Consider the following 19,060-nt stretch of genomic DNA (forward strand, 5'->3'; position numbering starts at 1 on the left):
TAGCTGAAGTTGCATACCTTAGATCGACCCCCCCCCCCCACAGTGTAGACCAGGCCAAAATTATTTGCCACCCTTACTTCTGCACTGCCCTTCAGAGCTGGGCAGCCGGAGAGCGGCGGCTGTTGGCTGGGTGCCCAGCTCTGAAGGCAGCGCCCCACCAGCAGCAGCACAGAAGTAAGTGGCAATAGCATACCATGCCACCCTTACTTCTGTGCTGCTGCCTTAAGAGCGGGATGGCTGCAGAGTGGTGGCTGCTGACTGAGGGCCCAGCTCTGCAGGCAGCAGCACAGAAATAAGGGTGGCAATACCATACCATGCCATCCTGACTTCTGTGCTGCTCCTGGCAGCGACTCTGCTTTCAGAGCTGGGCTCCCAGCCGCCACCGCCGCTCTCCAGCTGCCCAGCTCTGAAGGCAGCGCTGCCACCAGCAGCAGCACAGAAGTAAGAGTAGCAGTACCACAACCCCCACTACAATAACCTTGCAACCTCCACCCCACACACAACTCCTTTTTGGGTTGGGACCCCTAAAATTACAACACTGGGAAATTTCAGATTTAAATAGCTGAAGTCATGACATTTGCGATTTTTAAAATCCTATGACTGGGAAATTGACCAAAATGGACTGTGAATTTGGTAGGGCCCTAACTCCAGAGCATGGAGGAGCACATGAAACAGAGAAAAACAGATTCTGGGTATTTCCTTTAAATATATATAGTGTCTACACACTATAGTGATGGGCCATTATAGAAATCTAGACAGATTGGTGAGGAAGAGCAGGTGGGAAAAACATGTTCCTCTTCTAATATAACAATTATTCCCTCATAGAGTGCAGGAAAATTACAGCTATTTCTACATGATTGAACAAGGTCTTACACCTATCAGCCTGTGATTCATGTATACAGAAGACAGTTTTTGCTGCCCATAATTTTTGTGCAAGCCTGGACACTGTCTGTCTCAACTAAATCCAGATCACATGTTGTTTGATGAAACTAGGTTGGACTAGTTTATTAATGTCATTATAGAGAGTAGGTCGCTCGGATGTTTTAAGCTGTGCTCTAATATCAGCAGGCAGCAGCTGCAGGAACAGTGTGAGCTCTGGGGATTTATTTCTCATCTCTTTCCACTGAAAAGAGGTCATTATTTTCCAGCAAGTTCCTCATGATTTTGTCTAATAGGATGCACAGAACTCCTTTGGGAACTTCTTAAAAAACAGTTCATGGTTTTTCACATGCCTTTTACTGCTTTGTGAAAACTAAAAATTAACAGGAAAAGCTTTAGTACTAGAAAGTTCATAAGTAATTAGTACAAGACATATATGTAACAACAAATGAACAGAGAAGCAGAGACATTTGGACCAATTTATTAAAAATGCAAAATAATTGATACTTGCCTCATAAGAAGTGAAATTTTCTGGATGTTAAGGTGCAAAGTAGAATTAACAGAGCTGCAAAATCTGCCTCTATCAGGCACATTTGTTACTGGCCAAATTCAACTTTGCTGTCCCAAGAGACACATTTAATTCACAGATTTTTTTTCCATTGATTGGTGTGTGTGTTGGTTTCTTTTTCCACATATATAGTTGTTTTAACATTATCTGTTATAACAGTGGAAAGTTTTATTTCATTATAAGATATAAGAAGTGGCCTGGGTTTTCAAAGCTACATTCTGTATTTGACCATTACAGTGGATGCAACTTCTTGATAATAAACTCTGAACAACCACATAACATGCAGTTTTATTTATTTGGTTTTAATCCACTGTGCTGGCAAGCCTGCTTTAAGGAAGATAATTCTTATGGAAAAATACAAAAGATCAAATAAACCATTTTACCTTGACTTGTATGGAAAATTCCTTGAAGTGTCACAAGTCTTTGGTATTTTCCTCAAAGCTCCAGCTCTTGGAGATATGGGATTACATGAGAATTTTAACTTTCATTTAAAAAAAAATACGTTTCTAACCCTCATGGTTGAAGACCCCAGTGCACCATAAAGATTCAGGGAAAGGAGGCAAATAAAATGACCTAATTAAAGAGAAAAAATCTCATGATTTTTGTAGAGCTGACTCATTTTTTACTTGGTTTGCAATGCTACTGCATTGTCATATGCAGTAGCAATTCACCAGCAGGAAACCCCCTTGTATCAGGTCACAATGGGTCCGGCTGTAGTTACTCATTGGGAGCTCACAGGCAGGACACTAGCTTCAGAGGCTCAGTGACATTCTACCCTTCAACCAGGTCATATAGGGCCTTGCTCCATGCAAGATATACAAAGCAGTCCAGCCAAAGGATAGTCATAGGCTCAGTCAAGAAGTTACCTGGCCTCCCTCAAATCTATGCCTCAATGTCTCTACTCCTCTGGTTTCAGGAGCCCTTTTGCCCATCCGGATTCTCTCCTGCCAGGGTAGGCTTGCAGCTCTCTGCACCCCTTAGGTGTAGGTAGGGAAACCCAAGCCCACCCTTTCCACCAGCTTCCAGTTCAGGGCTCTGTGGAAGGCCGCTAAAGTCAGCGCCCAAAGGTGCTGTACTACTGCTTTCCTGAATTACTTTCTACTAGTCCCTTTCTCTCCACAGGCAAAATAAAGACATTAAACAATATATATCAAAAGGAAAACTTCAGATCTTCTGAGTGTCAAGAATCCCTTTGCTCAGTAGGTCACAGAGTCAGAGATCCCAGGCAGCTGAACACCCTCACAGAACTCACTACAAAAAGCTAACAGAATACAAGGCTATTATCCTCCACTGCTACTGAGCTAGTCTGTTCTCCTTTTAAGCTTCTCCTCCAACCCAGGCATGCTGTGCAGGTGTGGTGGGGAGGGATTAGCTGGGCTCAGAGTAGCTCCTTAACCCCTTCCTTTGTGGTGCAATGTTTGTACACCCCATCACACACAACAATGGTCAGATCCTGTTTGATTTTATTTGTCCCTAAATCCTAAGTAAGCATTAAACTTCACTGCATGCCTATGAAGTAGATAGGTATTATCATTTACAGCTGAGGAAAACATCCATGTGATGTAGGGCTAAACTGAGCCATTAGGCTCAGCCCAGAATAGGGGCAACACGTATCGGTGCTGACTCAGGAGGAGCTGTGGGAAGCTATGGGAAGTTCCTTTGGGCTCATGATCTCTGGGTTAATGTGACGACAGCAAGATGAATGCCTGGGCATCAATAGCAGTGGATTCTGTTAGTGATCATAGTGAGTGAAATTCACTTCTGTGCAGAGGACCAGCACATGTTTGTGCATCACTTAAGACCTCGAAATAGGACTTAAGTGGGTTAGATCTGATACTGGCTCCCTGCGTAGAGTAAATTTCACCCAGGGAGAAATGTCAGTATCTGTGAGCTAAAAATACCCAACAGCTATGGTAAATACTCTAAATAATTGAGTAATTTCTTTAGCCATCAAAAAACCAAAATGCTTAGTTTGTTGCCATGGCAGAGGGGTTCAGAGAAGTAAGTGACATCCCACATTGAGAATTAGTACCATCCTGATAAACATAGACTTGGACTATTAACAGATTAGCCCTAAGGAACACAGTGTTAGGAACAGTCATTTAACCATGCCATGTTTCTGCCAATGCATGTCACCCACAAGACTTTCCCCCAAAGCATGAATTTCATTTTACTTTCTGCTATGCCTCTCTTTACCCAAAATTGGCCAAACCAGCTATTTATAGACCAAAAGCAGACCTGTGCATTTTATGAGTTGAGAGGGAAAGTGTTTAAAAAATCACCCTCTTCACTCCTGCTCTGGCCCCTTTGCACCTGGTAAAAGCACCACCCTGGTGTAGAGAACCACTAAAAGCCCCAGCTCTGAGCGCATTCTGCTGGCACAGGAACTGCAGCAGACAGCCATAACGCTGCCTTCTGAGGACTCCCTAGCAACTCCTGGCATAGGGGTATCCCAGAGCTGGGGCTAAGGAAGGGGACACACTGTGTACAGTTCTGCAACGATTCCAGGCGGCACTGCAGCACCTATGGCATTCCAAGGAGGTTGCTGTAATTTGGACAGGCACCACAGTTGTCTAAAGTTTGTCAGGGGCCCCACTAGTCCCTAGATCAGTGGTTCCCAAACTTTAACAACCTGTGAACCCCTTTCACTAAAATGTCCAGTCTCGCGAACCCCCTCCTAAAAATGAATATTTCCAGGATTTTCTCCTTTACCCGAGTATGAAATTTGTTTTTATGACATGCTTATTACACACTATTTATTATTATTATTTATCATTACAGTATTTTTATTATATTATGAAAATGGCAACACTCTTCCACGATCTCACTTTCGTAGCTTGTATCACTTTGAATAAGCTTGTTATAAGACAAGGCTCCTATCTTTCAACAAGGAGTATCAGATGTGAAACAGCATGAAGGTATTTAAGAAGCCAACTCAAAGAGTTCCTCCTACACAAGCATTCAGGTCTTGAGCAGTCCAGGCAAACAACGCACATTACATACTTTATTTACTTTGTTATAAACAGGCAACCTCACTAGATATTATCATATCTTAGAAGGACAAATACATTAACTAAAATATGTCATGTCTTACTAAGTTATTTCTTGTATATTAAATGAGGTAGGAATCCAAATTAGGCCCCTGATCCTGCAAGCATATATGCACACTAAGTAATTTAACACAGATGAATAGTCCCATTGACTACTTATGTTTGCAAAATCAGTGCTCCACAGTGTCTTCCTGCAGCTATCTTTCTGTTTTCATCTAATCAGTACTGGCATGGTTTGTTCTCTGGAGATCAAGAATCTAGGCCCCAATCCAAAGCTCATTGAAATCTGTGGGAATCCTTCCATAAACATCAATGGACGTTGAATCACGCTGGTAGAATTACAGTGACAGGGCTATATTTTTCTGCGAACAATAAAACAGCATCACTATTTATAAGCTATCAAAGAGCCCCCATTCTCTCCAATTCATAAATGTCTAAAAGCATTTAAAGTGGTGGAGAAGAACCAGACAGTTCAGCTTTTTTGAAAATTACATTTTAGAACCACACTAAGAATTTATACTTTCACTTAGCTGAGAAAGAAGTTGCACTGAAATCCATGTTTTCAGAAGCTGTATTTTCATGTTACAGTGAGTTGTTTTACCCTTAATGGAGACGGACAGCTAGCAGAATATGATTTGTATCAAGCATCATAGAGGGTGGACTCTATATTTTTGCAAACCAGAAATGTACTCATTAAGAGATATGACTTGAACCAAGAATAATACCATGTAAGTATGACACATTGAACCATTATTATACTTATTTAAAATAAAGACTAGATTTTAAAATATTTCCATTCTATCCATTATAAACATAAAAAATGGCAAAATCCTTCACATACCATAAATCTAAACATAAAAGTTTAAAACAAATTGATGTTTCTGCCGACCGCAATTTGCAGGATACATTTATTCGAGTGGGAATGCACAGGTTTTTCTATTGACACAGAAGAGACACAAAGAGTTAGAGAGAAACAATCAACTTAAAAATCACCCTTCTCTGTCAATATTTATTCCTATTGTTAAAATGAACCCCTAATATTTGTAAAGCAGAAAAAGAGTTTAAAAATAATGATTTCTTTGTATTTTTTAGTTAGCTTAGCTTACACTTTTGAAAGCACACTGGGCCAAACTCAGGCTGGGTCTGCTCAGTGCAACTCAGTTGAAGTCAATGTAGTTGAGCCCACTTAGATCAGGCCATACTATGGCAATTTGTGTCAGTTTTACTGTTTTCCCTGTATGGTCAGGCCTGACTCCTGCAAATAGTTATGCATTTGCTTAACTTTTAACCTTAGCCCATTGGAGTCAACGGGACTACTCAGAGAGCATAAACTTGAGTACCTGCATGAGGCTTTGCAAGATGGGGACCTGAATTAGTAATTTTCCCTGCTTGTGTGAGTTTTTCACACAGTAACAAGGTAGTTGATGTAGAACCTGAAATTAGCATTTAACTCATTTATTTTTTTAGTTGACTAGACTTCAGGTTGACACTCTCGCTTTAAAGATGCTCCATAAAGGAATATTTACAGCAGATCTGAGGCTCCAGGTCTTAAATAGGAAAGCACATCTTCTACTTCTTTTTATAGCTTGGAAGGTGGAACAGGAACCATCCAGCTGGTCCAAGGACAGCCAGGGAAAATGCTGATAAACCAATGACAGTCTCCTAAATCAAAGGAAAGAAGGTTAAATGAAGCTAGAAAAGTTGGAATGCTTCCAAAGGAAGCAGTCTGTTGCCGACCAAATGATATATTACTGAATTACTACCACTCTAATCCCAGTAATGTGATAGATTTTAAAGGAAGAACAAACAACAGAGGATTATTATACAAATTTAAATGAGACTCACTAGCAGAAGTACTTCAAGTCAACCAAAAAACAAACTGTGATTTTTAAATCTCAGACCACTACAAACACAAAGAACTTTCAAAGTGTCCCCAGGGTTTAGTAGCTTTGCAGCTATTTCTATAAATACAGTGCATTTTCTGTGTATTTTTTCTGTTTTCCATAAAATCTATACAGAAATAATATCACTTTGGTTGAGAGCTACGTTTACACAGACGTTTACCTCAAAATGAATCACACAAGATAGCCTTGTGCATCCATGAAACACGGTGGGACAAAAAAGGGGATGCTACAATAGGGAGGAGTTGCTGGGTAAGGTGTTTGTGGTGGAGAATGTCATTTAGACTCATAATCTAGTGTTAGGATAATTGGGAGCAGTTACTGAGTGATTTCTGTTGGGTAATGTAATTAAGACTCATATTAAAGGGCATTTCAGGTAAACAGGCTTTTGCTATGTATCTATGTTGGTGTGAGAGGAGGATTCCCTTTCCCACAGATGAGGAGCCAGTCCTTCCGGCCTGCGGGGAAATAGGAAGCTTTGAGTGGAACTCTCCTTCCCCTAGAAAGAAAAGAGAGCTCTGGGGAAGAACTGGCCAGCCCTTCCACCCTGTGGGGAGAGGAGTGCCTGTGGGAAAACATTTTTTGGCCTCTGTATATGGAAGGTGCAAGAAGAGCCCCCTTGGGACATACTGACGCCCCCAGCTGTGGGTGAGGATTGAAGCCAGGAAGATGAAGGAAAAGAACTCACCACTAGTCCCACGTTGTCCTGGGGTGGTTGGCTGTGGAGGAGGCGGCTGCCCCTGCTGACAGTCCTCCAGAAGAGATAGCTGGAAAGAAGTTGGGATCCATAGTGCACTGGAGGGGCCATCGTCCTTTCCTGGTGAGAGAGGAGGCCACAGCTGGGGAATCCTGACCAAGCAGCAACTATTGCTGTGACAGAGCTGGATGGCTCTGTCCCCTCACCTACTGCCAGGAGCTTGGTGTTGGGTGTGCAGTTCTTCTCGAAGAAGTAAGGAGTCCTTGTGCTCAACAACCAAATCCTTTTATTTTTAAGATGGCATGCGTGAAAGGTCAACAGAAACCAGAACCTACTGTGGAACTGCAGCCTCTGGCTCAGCATCTGCCGGAGTGCTTGTGTCTGCTCTCCAAAGGGAAGAAAGACCTTTGGATTACTGCAGCCACCTCCCACAAGCTTGCTTAAGCTACTGAGCCCAGGGAACAGGAGGAGTCAATCCTTGCAGCTGAGAGAGACTGATAAAGGGGAAGGGAGCCTAAACTGTAAAATCCCATCACCTCACAAATATCTGTTCCCCATCACTATTAGGCCCTTGAAATCACTCCCCACAATGAACCCATCACTCCCCAAAATTATATGTTCTCTGAAATTCCCATCTGTCCACAACTACAAATAGCCCATCATCTTCCCCCACAAAATTATCTGCTCAGCGAACAACCAGCCCCCTCCAAATGTTTCTATCCTCTATTGCAGACATTCAATATACTTCCTTCAGCACTCTCCCCCAAATATCATTGGATTCAGTGGTGCAAAGGGGCTGTAAAGTGGCCTAACGGGACAGTTAAAAGATTTCCATAGCGGGGAGAATGCCCAGGTAACATACAGCTGGCCCCTCCAGCTCTAGCCTTGGCATAGGAAGTATGTCAGGAGCATGACTAAAGGAAAGGGGCCATGGCCAGAGATGCTGGGAGTAGATTACTCTAAATTGCCGCAGTGGACAAAGAAGCCAGAAGCAGACAGGTGTACATGCATACATGGGATCCACACGCTAACCTGTCCTTTACATCCTGTACTGGAACATCTCAGAGAGCAACCATTTCTTCAGTTATTGTTGTTATTCTCCAAAAGTGGGCAAGGAAATTTGCAAACATGTATGAAGATCAAAGAGATAACCATATAACTAGACAAGCACGGAGACAAAGGTTAGTGGGTAAGGGAACCACATACAGGCAACGTGACTGAGCAGTAACAAATTTGCCTTACAGTTTTTGCAACTCTGTTAGATGTAGTTTGTCACCTTAACATTGAAAATGCCTCATTCATTATTTGAGGCAGGTATCATTGACTTGTTTGCATTTTCATAAGTTATTCCATATGTCTTTGATTCTGTTCATTTTTGTTAATAATATAGCTTATTAATTACTTGTGCTCTTTCTAATGCCTAGAGCTTTTTTGTTCCCTATTAGTCTTCATTTTGTTTGTATTTAGAAAGGAATGTGGCCATAAGCCCTGGCTAGTTTACAAAGGTCCCACAGGAGTTTTGCACATGCTGTACTAGACAGTTGTAGGGAAGATGTTGGAAAATAATGACCTCTCCTCAGGGCAGAGACTTGAGAAATTAATTCCCAGATCTCACTGTTCCTTCACTTCTTGACTTACGTTCATTCTTGATATTAGAGACTTGATATCATTTTACACCGACTTTACACAGATGTAAATGACTACACAGGGTGCAGTGGTAATCCAGGCCATTGTGGCTGATTCTCACTCACAATATGGGTAGAGAAAACACCTCTTTCTTTGGCCCCGATTCAGCAAAACACTTAGACATGTATTTAACTTTTGGCACTCTCCTTTGTCCTCATTTCCTACCATTTTGCCACTGAAGGGAAAGGGGGAAGAGAGAAAAAAAGAGGGAGAGAGGAACCAGAAACTGAAAACCCAAAGCTTCTTGATTTCAAAAACTGTAATGATTTCCTTTTTTCCACTAAATCAAATTACATTTCCTTCTAAAGGAAAATTTTCTGCAAAAATGTTAATTTTTGAAAAAGTTTGTAGTTGTTACAGAAAAAAATTGAACAAAAGAAGTCCTCTATATGTAGGCATTTTACATGAGCAGAAGAGCAGTCTGATACATGTGGGGAATCGGATGTAAAAAGTCTGGCACCCACTTACCAGAGAACTGCCCTTTTCAGAAAGTTTCTCATGCTTCTCCAAATTACACAAAACATTTTGACTTTCAAACATGAAATCCATGGAATGTTTAACTTTTTATGAATTCTGAAAAGTGTGTTTATGTCTAAGTTTCTCATATTCCTTAGCATGTTCTTCTGTGCCAGGAACTTTACACTTGCTTGGCCCAGGACCTTCAGTAACAACGTCTGCTGATTCAGTCTAAAGCTTGGGCTAACCGCCTGAATAAAGACCTCTCAGGACCCCCTGGATACATCCTCTGGTGGCTAACCTGAGCCGCCATCTTTACTACTCCCAGGCTACATTGCTATTTTTAGTGTGCTAGCTAGAGAAGAGCACATCTATCTATTCACGCTGGGAAGCATGCTCCCAGCTCCAGTGTTGACGTACTCTTAGGCTATGTCTACACTTATGATGGCAATGTAGAGTACAGACACTGCACATCCAGCTAACATGGGTATAAATAGCAGTGTAGAGGGTGAGGCACTGCTTACGTGAGTAGAGTAGAGTGCTGTGCCCTACACATCTGAACCCTAAGGTATGTACCCCACATAGTTCTCTACACACCCAAGCACTACCTCCCACATCTACAGTGCTATTTTTTTTTGCAGTGCAGTGTCCCACGGCCTCCAACATGCTTGAGTCTTTTCCTTTTGAAATGAAAGGCTCCAGCAGAAGGGAGGCAATAGAGAAAGGCTCTGAACTTGTAATTGCAAGGCTGCAACAGAGTAAGAAAACAAACATAAGGAAATACTTCTTCACACAGTGCACAGACAGTGTGTGGAACATGTCGCTAGGGGACATTGTGAAGGCCAAAAGTGTAATTGGGTTAAAAAAAGAACTAGATAATTTCATGGAGGATAGGTCCATCAATGGCTATTAACCAAGATTGGCCAGGGATGCAACTCCATGCTCTGGATGTCCCTAAGCCTGTGACTGCAGGATGTTGGGACTGGACGACAGAGGATGGATCACTCGCTAATTACCCTGTTCTGTTCATTCCCTCTGAAGTATCTGCAGCCGGCCACTGCTGGAAGAATTGAAAAACCTTTTGCTTTGGCTAGTTGCAGCAATACTTCTTTCATGGGTTGCAGGGAGATTGCGTGAGGACGTTAGTACTCTACTCCGTTCTTTAAGGTTAATGCAGATCATCAGCTCACCTAGCTTTCTCACTGCCACTGTACTGCTGATTCACCCCGTGATTTTTTTCACTGCATTTCTAATGCCACAAGGCTGTTTTTTGGTCTCTCTTTTTTTGAGCTCTGCTTCCAAGGTTGCTCATACTTTACATGGCTGAGATTATACTGGCTTCACTTTTAAGGCCACCTCTAAGTGGAACACACCTGGTAGGTCTTCAGGATCATGAAATAGATCCTTCTAGTCAGCCGTGTTCTTTGCATAGAGGTAAGCGGTGTCATATCACTGGATAAATTGCAGCAATTTGGCTGCTTCATTTGGAGCTGTCCTACAGATGACATCCTCCATCTTCTAGTTCACTGTAACTAGTACAGTTTCCTCACATTTTAGCTGTGAGGATGGATTATGAACCCCTTGCAATTCTATATTATGCTATACAGGTTTATATCACCCTTATAACCATAGTATCTGATGGCCTCCCACTAGTGCCTCCTCTCCCCAGAGATCTGTATCTATAGTGAGGTATTTTATTTTGGTTGTGTTTTTATTTGGGGGGATTTTATTAAAATGTGCACACCACCATGTTTATTTTATGGAAGGCAGGGTCAAAGAAATGCGCCTTAGATTTGGAGGAAAAAGTCAAAAGATTTATGATGGTCCTTTCAAGACCATTTTTCATTTCTAAGTCTAAATGTTTCATATAAAAATCATGATATAATTCTAACTTGACACCATTATGTGGTACAGCTGGACTCCCACCTTGTCTCGTTTTCCAATAATCTGTGCACTTTATTAGGTTGCATAAGGAACCACCATCCACTTGACTAATTCTTTGGCAAGGGAACAATTAGTCCATGAGTTTTGTTTTTAGCTCTCTTCTGCATGTCTGCAGTTATATTTTCCCTCCTGATTAGGATTTGCTCAGTAGTGGAGTTGGTTATGCATCAAAAGGCTTAAAGAACCATTTTCTTTGGGCATGATTTTATGCAATGATTATTTTGATGTGTAAAGGTTTTGGACATCTATCAGTCAGAATGTTAGCTACATCTTCATCTTATAATGCAGACTGCAATGGCAATATATATATTAATAACATGTTAAGAAAAATGAATTGCACAATTTTTCTAATGTAGTAGTGGTAAATACTTACAAATCCATCAGAAATCATGCAAAATTGATATCTCTTTTTCTAATCTTTCCTCTTTCTGATCCATTTAGCTTTAGTAACTCTCCCCAGATATATTCTTGAAGATTATCTTTGACTATCCATTTCTAATTCTTTTCTTTTTTGCAGAATGGGACAGTTGTGTAGAGTTAGATTTAATTAGATTTGGAGACATCACTATCTTCAAAAATATGTTCAAAGGAGATAACGGGCTCATAGGACTAAAACAGTGATTTCACAACAGTGTAAATCTGGAATAATTCCATTGAAATCCATGGAGTTTCACCAAAAGAAGTCTGCTGGGATTTAGGCATCCAGTTTCAGAAATTTTGGACACAGTATTTTTTTTTTAAACTGCCCATATTTAGCCTACTGTAGTTTGAATGAAGACAAGGCAAAGCGGGCCAATTTCAAATTCTATGGCTTTTCTGTTGAGGTTTTGTGTTTAAGAAAATCAGTTCTGTTTCCCAGGGAGATCTCAGGTTATCTTGACTTAGTTCAGCTATTATTTTAAAATATGGTGCTAATTATTAAGCAATCAATTTGAAAACACCTAGAAGATAAAAAAGTGATAAGTAACAGTCAGCATGGATTTGTCAAGAACAAATCAAGTCAAACCAACCTCATAGCTTTCTTTGCCAGGGTAATAAGCCTTGTGGATGGGGGAAAGCGGTAGATGTGGCATATCTTGACCTTAGCAAGACTTTTGATACTGTCTCACATGACCTTCTCATAAACAAACTAGGGAAATACAACATAGATGGAGCTACTATAAGCTAGGTGCATAACTGGTTAAAAACCATTCCCAGAGAGTATTTATCAGTAGTTAACAGTCAAGCTGGAACGGCATGTCAAGTGGATTAAGGGTTCAGAAAACATGGCCTATGAGGGAAGATTGAAAAAAAGTTGGGTTTGTTTAGTCTGGAGAAGAGATGATTGAGAGAGGACATGATAACAGTTTTCAAGTATATGAAAGGTTATTACAAGGAGGAGGGAGAAAAATTGTTCTCCTTAACCTTTAAGGATAGGACGTGAAGCAATGGATTTAAACTGCAGCAAGGGAGGTTTAGGTTGGACATCAGGAAAAACTTCCAGTCAGGGTGGTTAAGCATTGAAATATATTGCCTAGGGAGGTTGTGGAATCTCCATCGTTGGAGATTTTTTAGATCAGATTAGACAAATACCTGTCAGGGATGGTAATGCTTAGCCTTGAGTACAGGGGACTGGACTAGATGGTCCCTTCCAGTTCTATGATTCTATTATTCTATTAGGATGAAAAGTTTAAAGTAACAGTGGTTGCCAATATAAAGTCCACATTTACCAGCAATTACTACACTGTGATGTCAAGGATACCAGACTTTTCCTCTGAGTTTCAGACCTGTAATAGCTGTGCTCAAATGTTGATGTTTTAAGTGGTAACCCTTCCCCTAGCTGGTACGTAATAACACACATTGCATTTTACATATGAATAATCATTTAAAATTGCAGGCTGTCATAATCCAGATGACAGTTTTAATAGGAGTTACGTGAATTCCTTTCAGCAACCCCTAGTAAGTATCTGCTTGATTAAGCTGGATGGAAACATAAGCAAATATTTTTGCTTAAAGTGTTTTTATGAATTAAGCAAAAAGATTGGGCCAACTTCAGCCCCAGCATAACTCTACAGGTGCCGTCGGACTTATATTAGAGATTAATGTGGCCCAGTATCTTTAATTCATGGTGTAATATTTATACCTCTATCCATTGCCACACTGGAGCTTGTTGTTTCTTTTCAGTGCAAACAGTGCCACCTGCTGGACTCTGGATCTGATTCTCCTTTCAACCAGCTTCACCTGGGCATAACTCCATTGAATTGAATAGAGTTGCTCCTGATTTGTGTAAGTGAGGAGGGAATCAGGTCCTGAGTGTTTACTAGAAACCCCAGAGGAGAAAATCAAGAGTAAAATATCTCTTGTTCAAGAGCAGTATGAAACCAGCCGTAGTAAACAATGGAGTCACCATTTCACTTTGTACAAACACCTATTTTCATATTAATTACCGTAACTCCTCACTTAAAGTTGTCCCAGTTATCACTGTTTCGTTCTTATGTTGCTGATCAATTATGGAACATGCTCATTTAAAGTTGTGCAATGCTCCCTTCTAATGTCGTTTGGCAGCCGCCTGCTTTGTCCATTGCTTGCAAGAATTGTCCATTGCAGCTAGCTGGTGGGGGCTTGTAACCAGGGTGAACCAGCAGCCCTCCTATCAGCTCCCTGCTCCCCTAAGTTCCCTGTGCTGCAGCCACCCAGCAGGCTATCAATCAGCAGTTCATCTGTCCCTCCCCCCACTGCCATGTGCTGCTCCTGCCCTCTGCCTTGGAGCTGTTCCTAGAGACTCCTGCTTGCTGTGCAGGGGGGGGAAGGGAGGGGGCTAATGTCAGAGTGTCCCCCTCCCCCCTGCTCCTGCACCCTGCTTACCCTGTCTCCATATAGAGCAGGGAGGGGACACGGACGGACGGAGAGAGACAGAGAGAGTTTGGGGCAGCAGCTGCTGTCTCAACTTCCTGATCCACTTAAAAAGACAATGTACTTAAGAGTGAGTCAGCTTACTTAAAAGGGCAGTGTGCATCTCTCTCTCTCTCTCTCCCACACACAAGGTGTGTCTCTCTCTGTCTGCTATGCTGTCTCCTCTCCCTCATGTTCGTGCTGCCTTGTGTGAGAGGCTACATTAACAACAATGTGTCAACCCTTGAGGGCTCAGCCGAGTGCTAGTTCATCATTTAGCAGTAGGGCATTCCCTGGGAAATATCCCTCCCTCTTCCACCCTTTAACTTCACCACCCCAACCAAGCTTCACAATCATCATAGCTGTGAACAGTATTAAATTGTTTGTTTAAAATGTATACAGTGTGTATATCTATATAATATATAGTTTTTTGTGTGATGAAAAAAATTTCCCTTGAACCTAACCCCCCTATTTACATTAATTCTTATGGGAAAATTGGATTCACTTAACATCGTTTCGCTTAAAGTCACATTTTTCAGGAACATAACTACCACGCTAAGTGAGGAGTTACTATATATTATTTCTGTTAGTGATCAAGTATTTAGTGGGAACGAGTTTATCATCCATGGCTAACTAATTGAAGATGTTGTCTTTTCCCAAGGGTAAAGCACTCATGGCATGTTATATATTCTAACTTAATTATCTACCCCGAGAAGTTCCCAAACTCTGCATGGTGAAGACTATATCTTAATAACTTATGCCCAAATAAATCTGTTAGTCTCTAAGGTGCCACAAGGACGCCTCATTGTTTTTGCTGATACACACTAACATGGCTACCACTCTGAGACGAAAGTTGTTACCTAAGAAATAAAAAGTAAAATTGCAATCTAAGTTCTATTAACTAGACAGGATTTGAATCAAGCAGTGTCTCACCCTGATAGTATAGTTCCTTACTACACAAGCTCGGATTCTCCTTTCCAGCCTGAGACCACCTCCCCCATTCAAACTGTTTGTTCTCCAGATGTGTTTCCAGGTGACAAGTTGTGGGGGGAGTGAGGACAAATCACAATGGCACTTCCCCTCCTTTATAGCTTGCTGGAAAGATCTCTTGCTATGACATGAGTCAAGCAGTTTCATTGTTTCTGTGCTTTCTCTGAGAGGTCTCCATTATATTCAGTTCCTGGGGTAGTCCTTGTGAGTGTGTATTCCCCCTAGTGGGCCATCATCAGTGTCTGGCTGTCCCATTGTTGCACCTGAAAGGCTGGTTGTGGGTGTTTCCAGCTTCACAACATATTTCAGGAACATACACATATGAAAACTTCATAATTCCACATACAATGATAACACATACAATTTAACAGAATATTAATTGTACAAAACATATCATAATCATGTCACCATGGTAAATATAGAGGTATCAGTGTGTTGCTTTGGGGTACAGAGTGTCACACATACCCTAAGAGAAGTCTGGTTGGCCTCTAGTCAGCTCATATAAGCTATCTTTCCCAAACAGCCCCCTTTCAGACTAATTGGATCTGTTTCTCCCTTACCTGTTGCCATGATCTGAAATCTTTCCTCTGAGTTCGTGTTCCAGAGGACCACTTTCCCCTCCACTGCCAGGATCTTCTTGGGGTTTCTAGTTGGCCTGCTCCTCTCACCATTCTCCCCCGGCCCCCAGAAGCCTTCAGCAGCCCAGCAAAAAAGTTCTGCTTCTCCTATATCTAGGTTTGGAAGAATTCCATGTTTATTGGTAAATGTCAATAAACAGTGATTTCACCATGTATATACATATTTCTATCAATACTGATCAAAATTTAAAGATAGGCAAAGTAAGAAAAATGCTGTTTGAGAACTTTAGAGTCCCACTGTATGTGTATGAAATGTGGTGTAATGCTGGCATGAGGGGAACTGCAGTGGGGTGCCACTCAGGTAGCTTTAACTTTTTGAATCTAACATCTACTATCATTAGACAGGGTTCAAAAAAGAACTAGATAAGTTCATGGAGGATAGGTCCATCAATGGCTATTAGCCAGGATTGGCGGATGGTGTCCCTAGCCTCTGTTTGCCAGAAGCTGGGAATGAGCGACAGGGAATGAATCACTTGACGATTACCTGTTCTGTTCATTCCCTCTGGGGCACCTGGCATTGGCCACTGTGGGAAGACAGGATACTGGGCTAGATGGACCTTTGGTCTGACCTAGTATGGTCGTTCTTATTTTTTTATGTTTTAAATAATTATTGCATGACCCCATCCCCCTAGGATTTCCCACAACTGTGATCATTTAAATTTAAATTATTTTTAAAATGCTTAAAAATAAACATTGATATTATCTGTCAAAATTATATTAAAAAATCAAATTCTGCCAAGCCTACTCATATCTAAACACTGTATTCTAGGGGGAGAAAGAAGCAGGCAGACTGCATCATCATCAAGATCTGGACATGCTCCTCTGGCTCTTTGCTATTCATGACTTCATTCTGGGTGGAAGTCCACACCCTAGTGCAGAGGACCAATCAAAGCTCTATCCACTACTTCAATCTCTCTATTGGGACTTAAGTTTCACTTAAGTAACAAGTGGGGCCTCGTATTAATAGGAATGATGTAGCAGGCTCAGTGAGTCAAAGATGTTAATGACACTCCTATTATTGTTACCACGTTAAATAGTTAAATATGGGGGGGGTTGTAAACACAGAGGGATTAGTTACTAAGCAAATATTGTCCATTTTTTAAAAAGTGTATTAAGAATAAAGAGGCAAAAGAAACCCAAAGCCCTTAAAATATCTTTTAACAAAGTCTAAAAATGGAAGGTTTATTCATTTAAAACAGTCATTTTAATTTTAGCAAAATTCTTTGTACAGGGGATATTGATTAGAATCCCTTGCATCTTTTTTTTTTTTTACTCTTTCTTAGTAAAAAGAAGAGGAAGGTTAATTTTGCTGCTGATTTTGTCTTCAGCTTCAAGTCACTTGTTATCTCTGCTTTTTAGATACACAGGCTTATGTGAGTAGGATGGAGAACAGGATAGAGAAAGGTGGGGGAAATATGACTTTGTCACTAAAGCTTACAGAATTGGCACCGGCAGCTCAGCCATGAACAGATGCAGGTCTAGGTCCTGGGATGACATCCCACTGGTCTTTGGTTAGTCTCTTCCCAACCCAGTATCCCCCAGCTGATCCATGTTATGCTCTGCAGGTCTGGACAATGATATCTCATTATTTTGTGCTTGTGCCATGCTGTAGATGGCACAGATTATCTGAATAGTAGCCAGGAAGGAGTTAGGAAAGGAGGAAGAGACTAATGGGTAAATAAAAGAGACGTATGTGGGGAGGGAAAGTAAAAAAAACAACATATTAAATCTTACATCCAGGAGGCAATCTGGGAGCAAGTTGATCTGGCACTGAGGGTCTGGTGTCCTCACCAGCTGTGTTGAGACCTGGATGTTTGAGTATACACAAAGTCCATGAATGCACTCAAAATAGACAGAAACCTTTTAGCTTTCCCAAGGGAAACTCCCCAGTCAATCCCAAGGCTCCCCAAAACTTCTTTTCTAAAGAGCCCAATAAGGCTTGCTGGGCCATAAAGACCGTTTTCATTAGAATGTTTTCATCAATTAGATATACGGTAACTCGTCACTTAAAGTGATCTGGTTAATGTTGTTTCATTGTTACATTGCTGATCAATTAGGGAACATGCACATTTAAAGTTGCGCAATGCTCCCTTATAACGTGGTTTGGCAGCTGCCTGCTTTGTCCATTGCTTGCAGGAAGAGCAGCCCTTTGCAGCTAGCTGGTAGGGGCTAGGGACCAGGGTGGACCAGCAGCCCCCCATCAGCTTCCTGCTCCCAGCAGGCTACCAATTGCTGGCAGTTCAGCTATTCCTCCCACCACTGCCATGTGCTTCTCCTGCCCTCTGCCTTGGAGCTGCTCCCAGGGGCCTCCTGCTTGCTGTGCAGGGGAGGGGGGAAGAGAGGGACTAATGTCAGGATATCCCCCTCCCCCCTACTCCTGCCCCCAACTTACCCCTTCTCCTTATACAGAATGGGGGATACACAATAGGGCTCAGGACCAGAGAGTTGGCCACAGCTGCTGTCTCAACTTCCTAATCTTTTTAAAGGCAATGTACTTAGAATGTGGTGTCAGCGTACTTAAAGGGGCAATGGACGTCTCTCTCTCTCTCACACACAAGGTGTGTGCCATGCTGTCTCTTCTCCCTCCATTCGCGCTGCCTTGTAGAGTGTGAGGCTACATTAACAACAGTGTGTTAACCCTTGAGGGCTCAGCTGAATGCTAGTTCGTCATTTAGCAGTTAGGCATTCCCTGGGAAATATCCCACCCTCTTCCATCCTCTAACTTCACCACCTAAACCAAGCTTCACAATCATCATTGCTGTGTACAGCATTAAATTGTTTGTTTAAAACTTATACTGTGCGCATATATAATAATATAGTTTTTTGTCTGGTGAAAAAAATTTCCCTGGAACCTAACCCCCCAAGTTACATTAATTCTTATGGGGAAATTGGATTCACTTAACATCGTTTCGCTTAAAGTCACATTTTTCAGGAACATAACTACAACATTAAGCAAGGAGTTACTGTAGATATATATACTAGTCTCCAGTCTCCTTGTCTCCATTTATATGTCTTTCTGACAACAGTTGTTGTTATAGATGACTGCTGATGTCATATTTCATCCACTTAATTTTGCAAGTATCAAAGAATTAGCCAGGCCTTAGTTATTACAACAGACTTTGACAAGCCTTTTGCACTGGGCTGAGTCTGAATCTCCATGAGCTAACTGCACACCTACCAGCTCTTTAGATGAAAAGCGGTAGATTTAAAATTTGCATCAGAGATCTAGCAAAATGCAAAATTAACAAAATGAAAGTCTGGTGTATATATTGCATCAAAAAGAACACAAATGAGAAAGGGTTGGTTTTGTTTAATCCGTAAACAAACATATTCCATGTAGTGTGCTTGTGAGCAGAGGATCTGTTCTTGATTTTGTCATG

The 19,060-nt window shown here is 41.5% G+C and overlaps 1 protein-coding gene across 2 annotated transcripts in view; it reads right to left on the reverse strand.

The window, feature by feature from the left end:
- Nucleotides 1–5,334: 5,334 nt before the first annotated feature.
- Nucleotides 5,335–19,060, reverse strand: part of LOC120404373 — a 28,835-nt gene continuing 15,109 nt past the window's right edge. The window contains exons 2-5 of one of the 2 annotated variants that reach the window (XR_005597965.1): nt 17,415–17,486; nt 15,603–15,773; nt 7,087–7,215; nt 5,335–6,159 (exon numbers count right to left, since the gene is read on the reverse strand). Coding sequence is in view for 1 of the 2 variants with exons in the window: in XM_039536780.1 (XP_039392714.1) it covers nt 6,067–6,159; nt 7,087–7,458 (465 nt within the window). In the remaining variant the exon portion in view is untranslated. Of the gene's footprint in view, nt 6,160–7,086; nt 7,542–15,602; nt 15,774–17,414; nt 17,487–19,060 lie in introns of those variants that run through there. The other variant, XM_039536780.1, reaches the window with a different exon arrangement.

Source organism: Mauremys reevesii, linkage group 4 (assembly GCF_016161935.1).
Source record: "Mauremys reevesii isolate NIE-2019 linkage group 4, ASM1616193v1, whole genome shotgun sequence".
Classification (NCBI taxonomy): domain Eukaryota; kingdom Metazoa; phylum Chordata; order Testudines; family Geoemydidae; genus Mauremys; species Mauremys reevesii.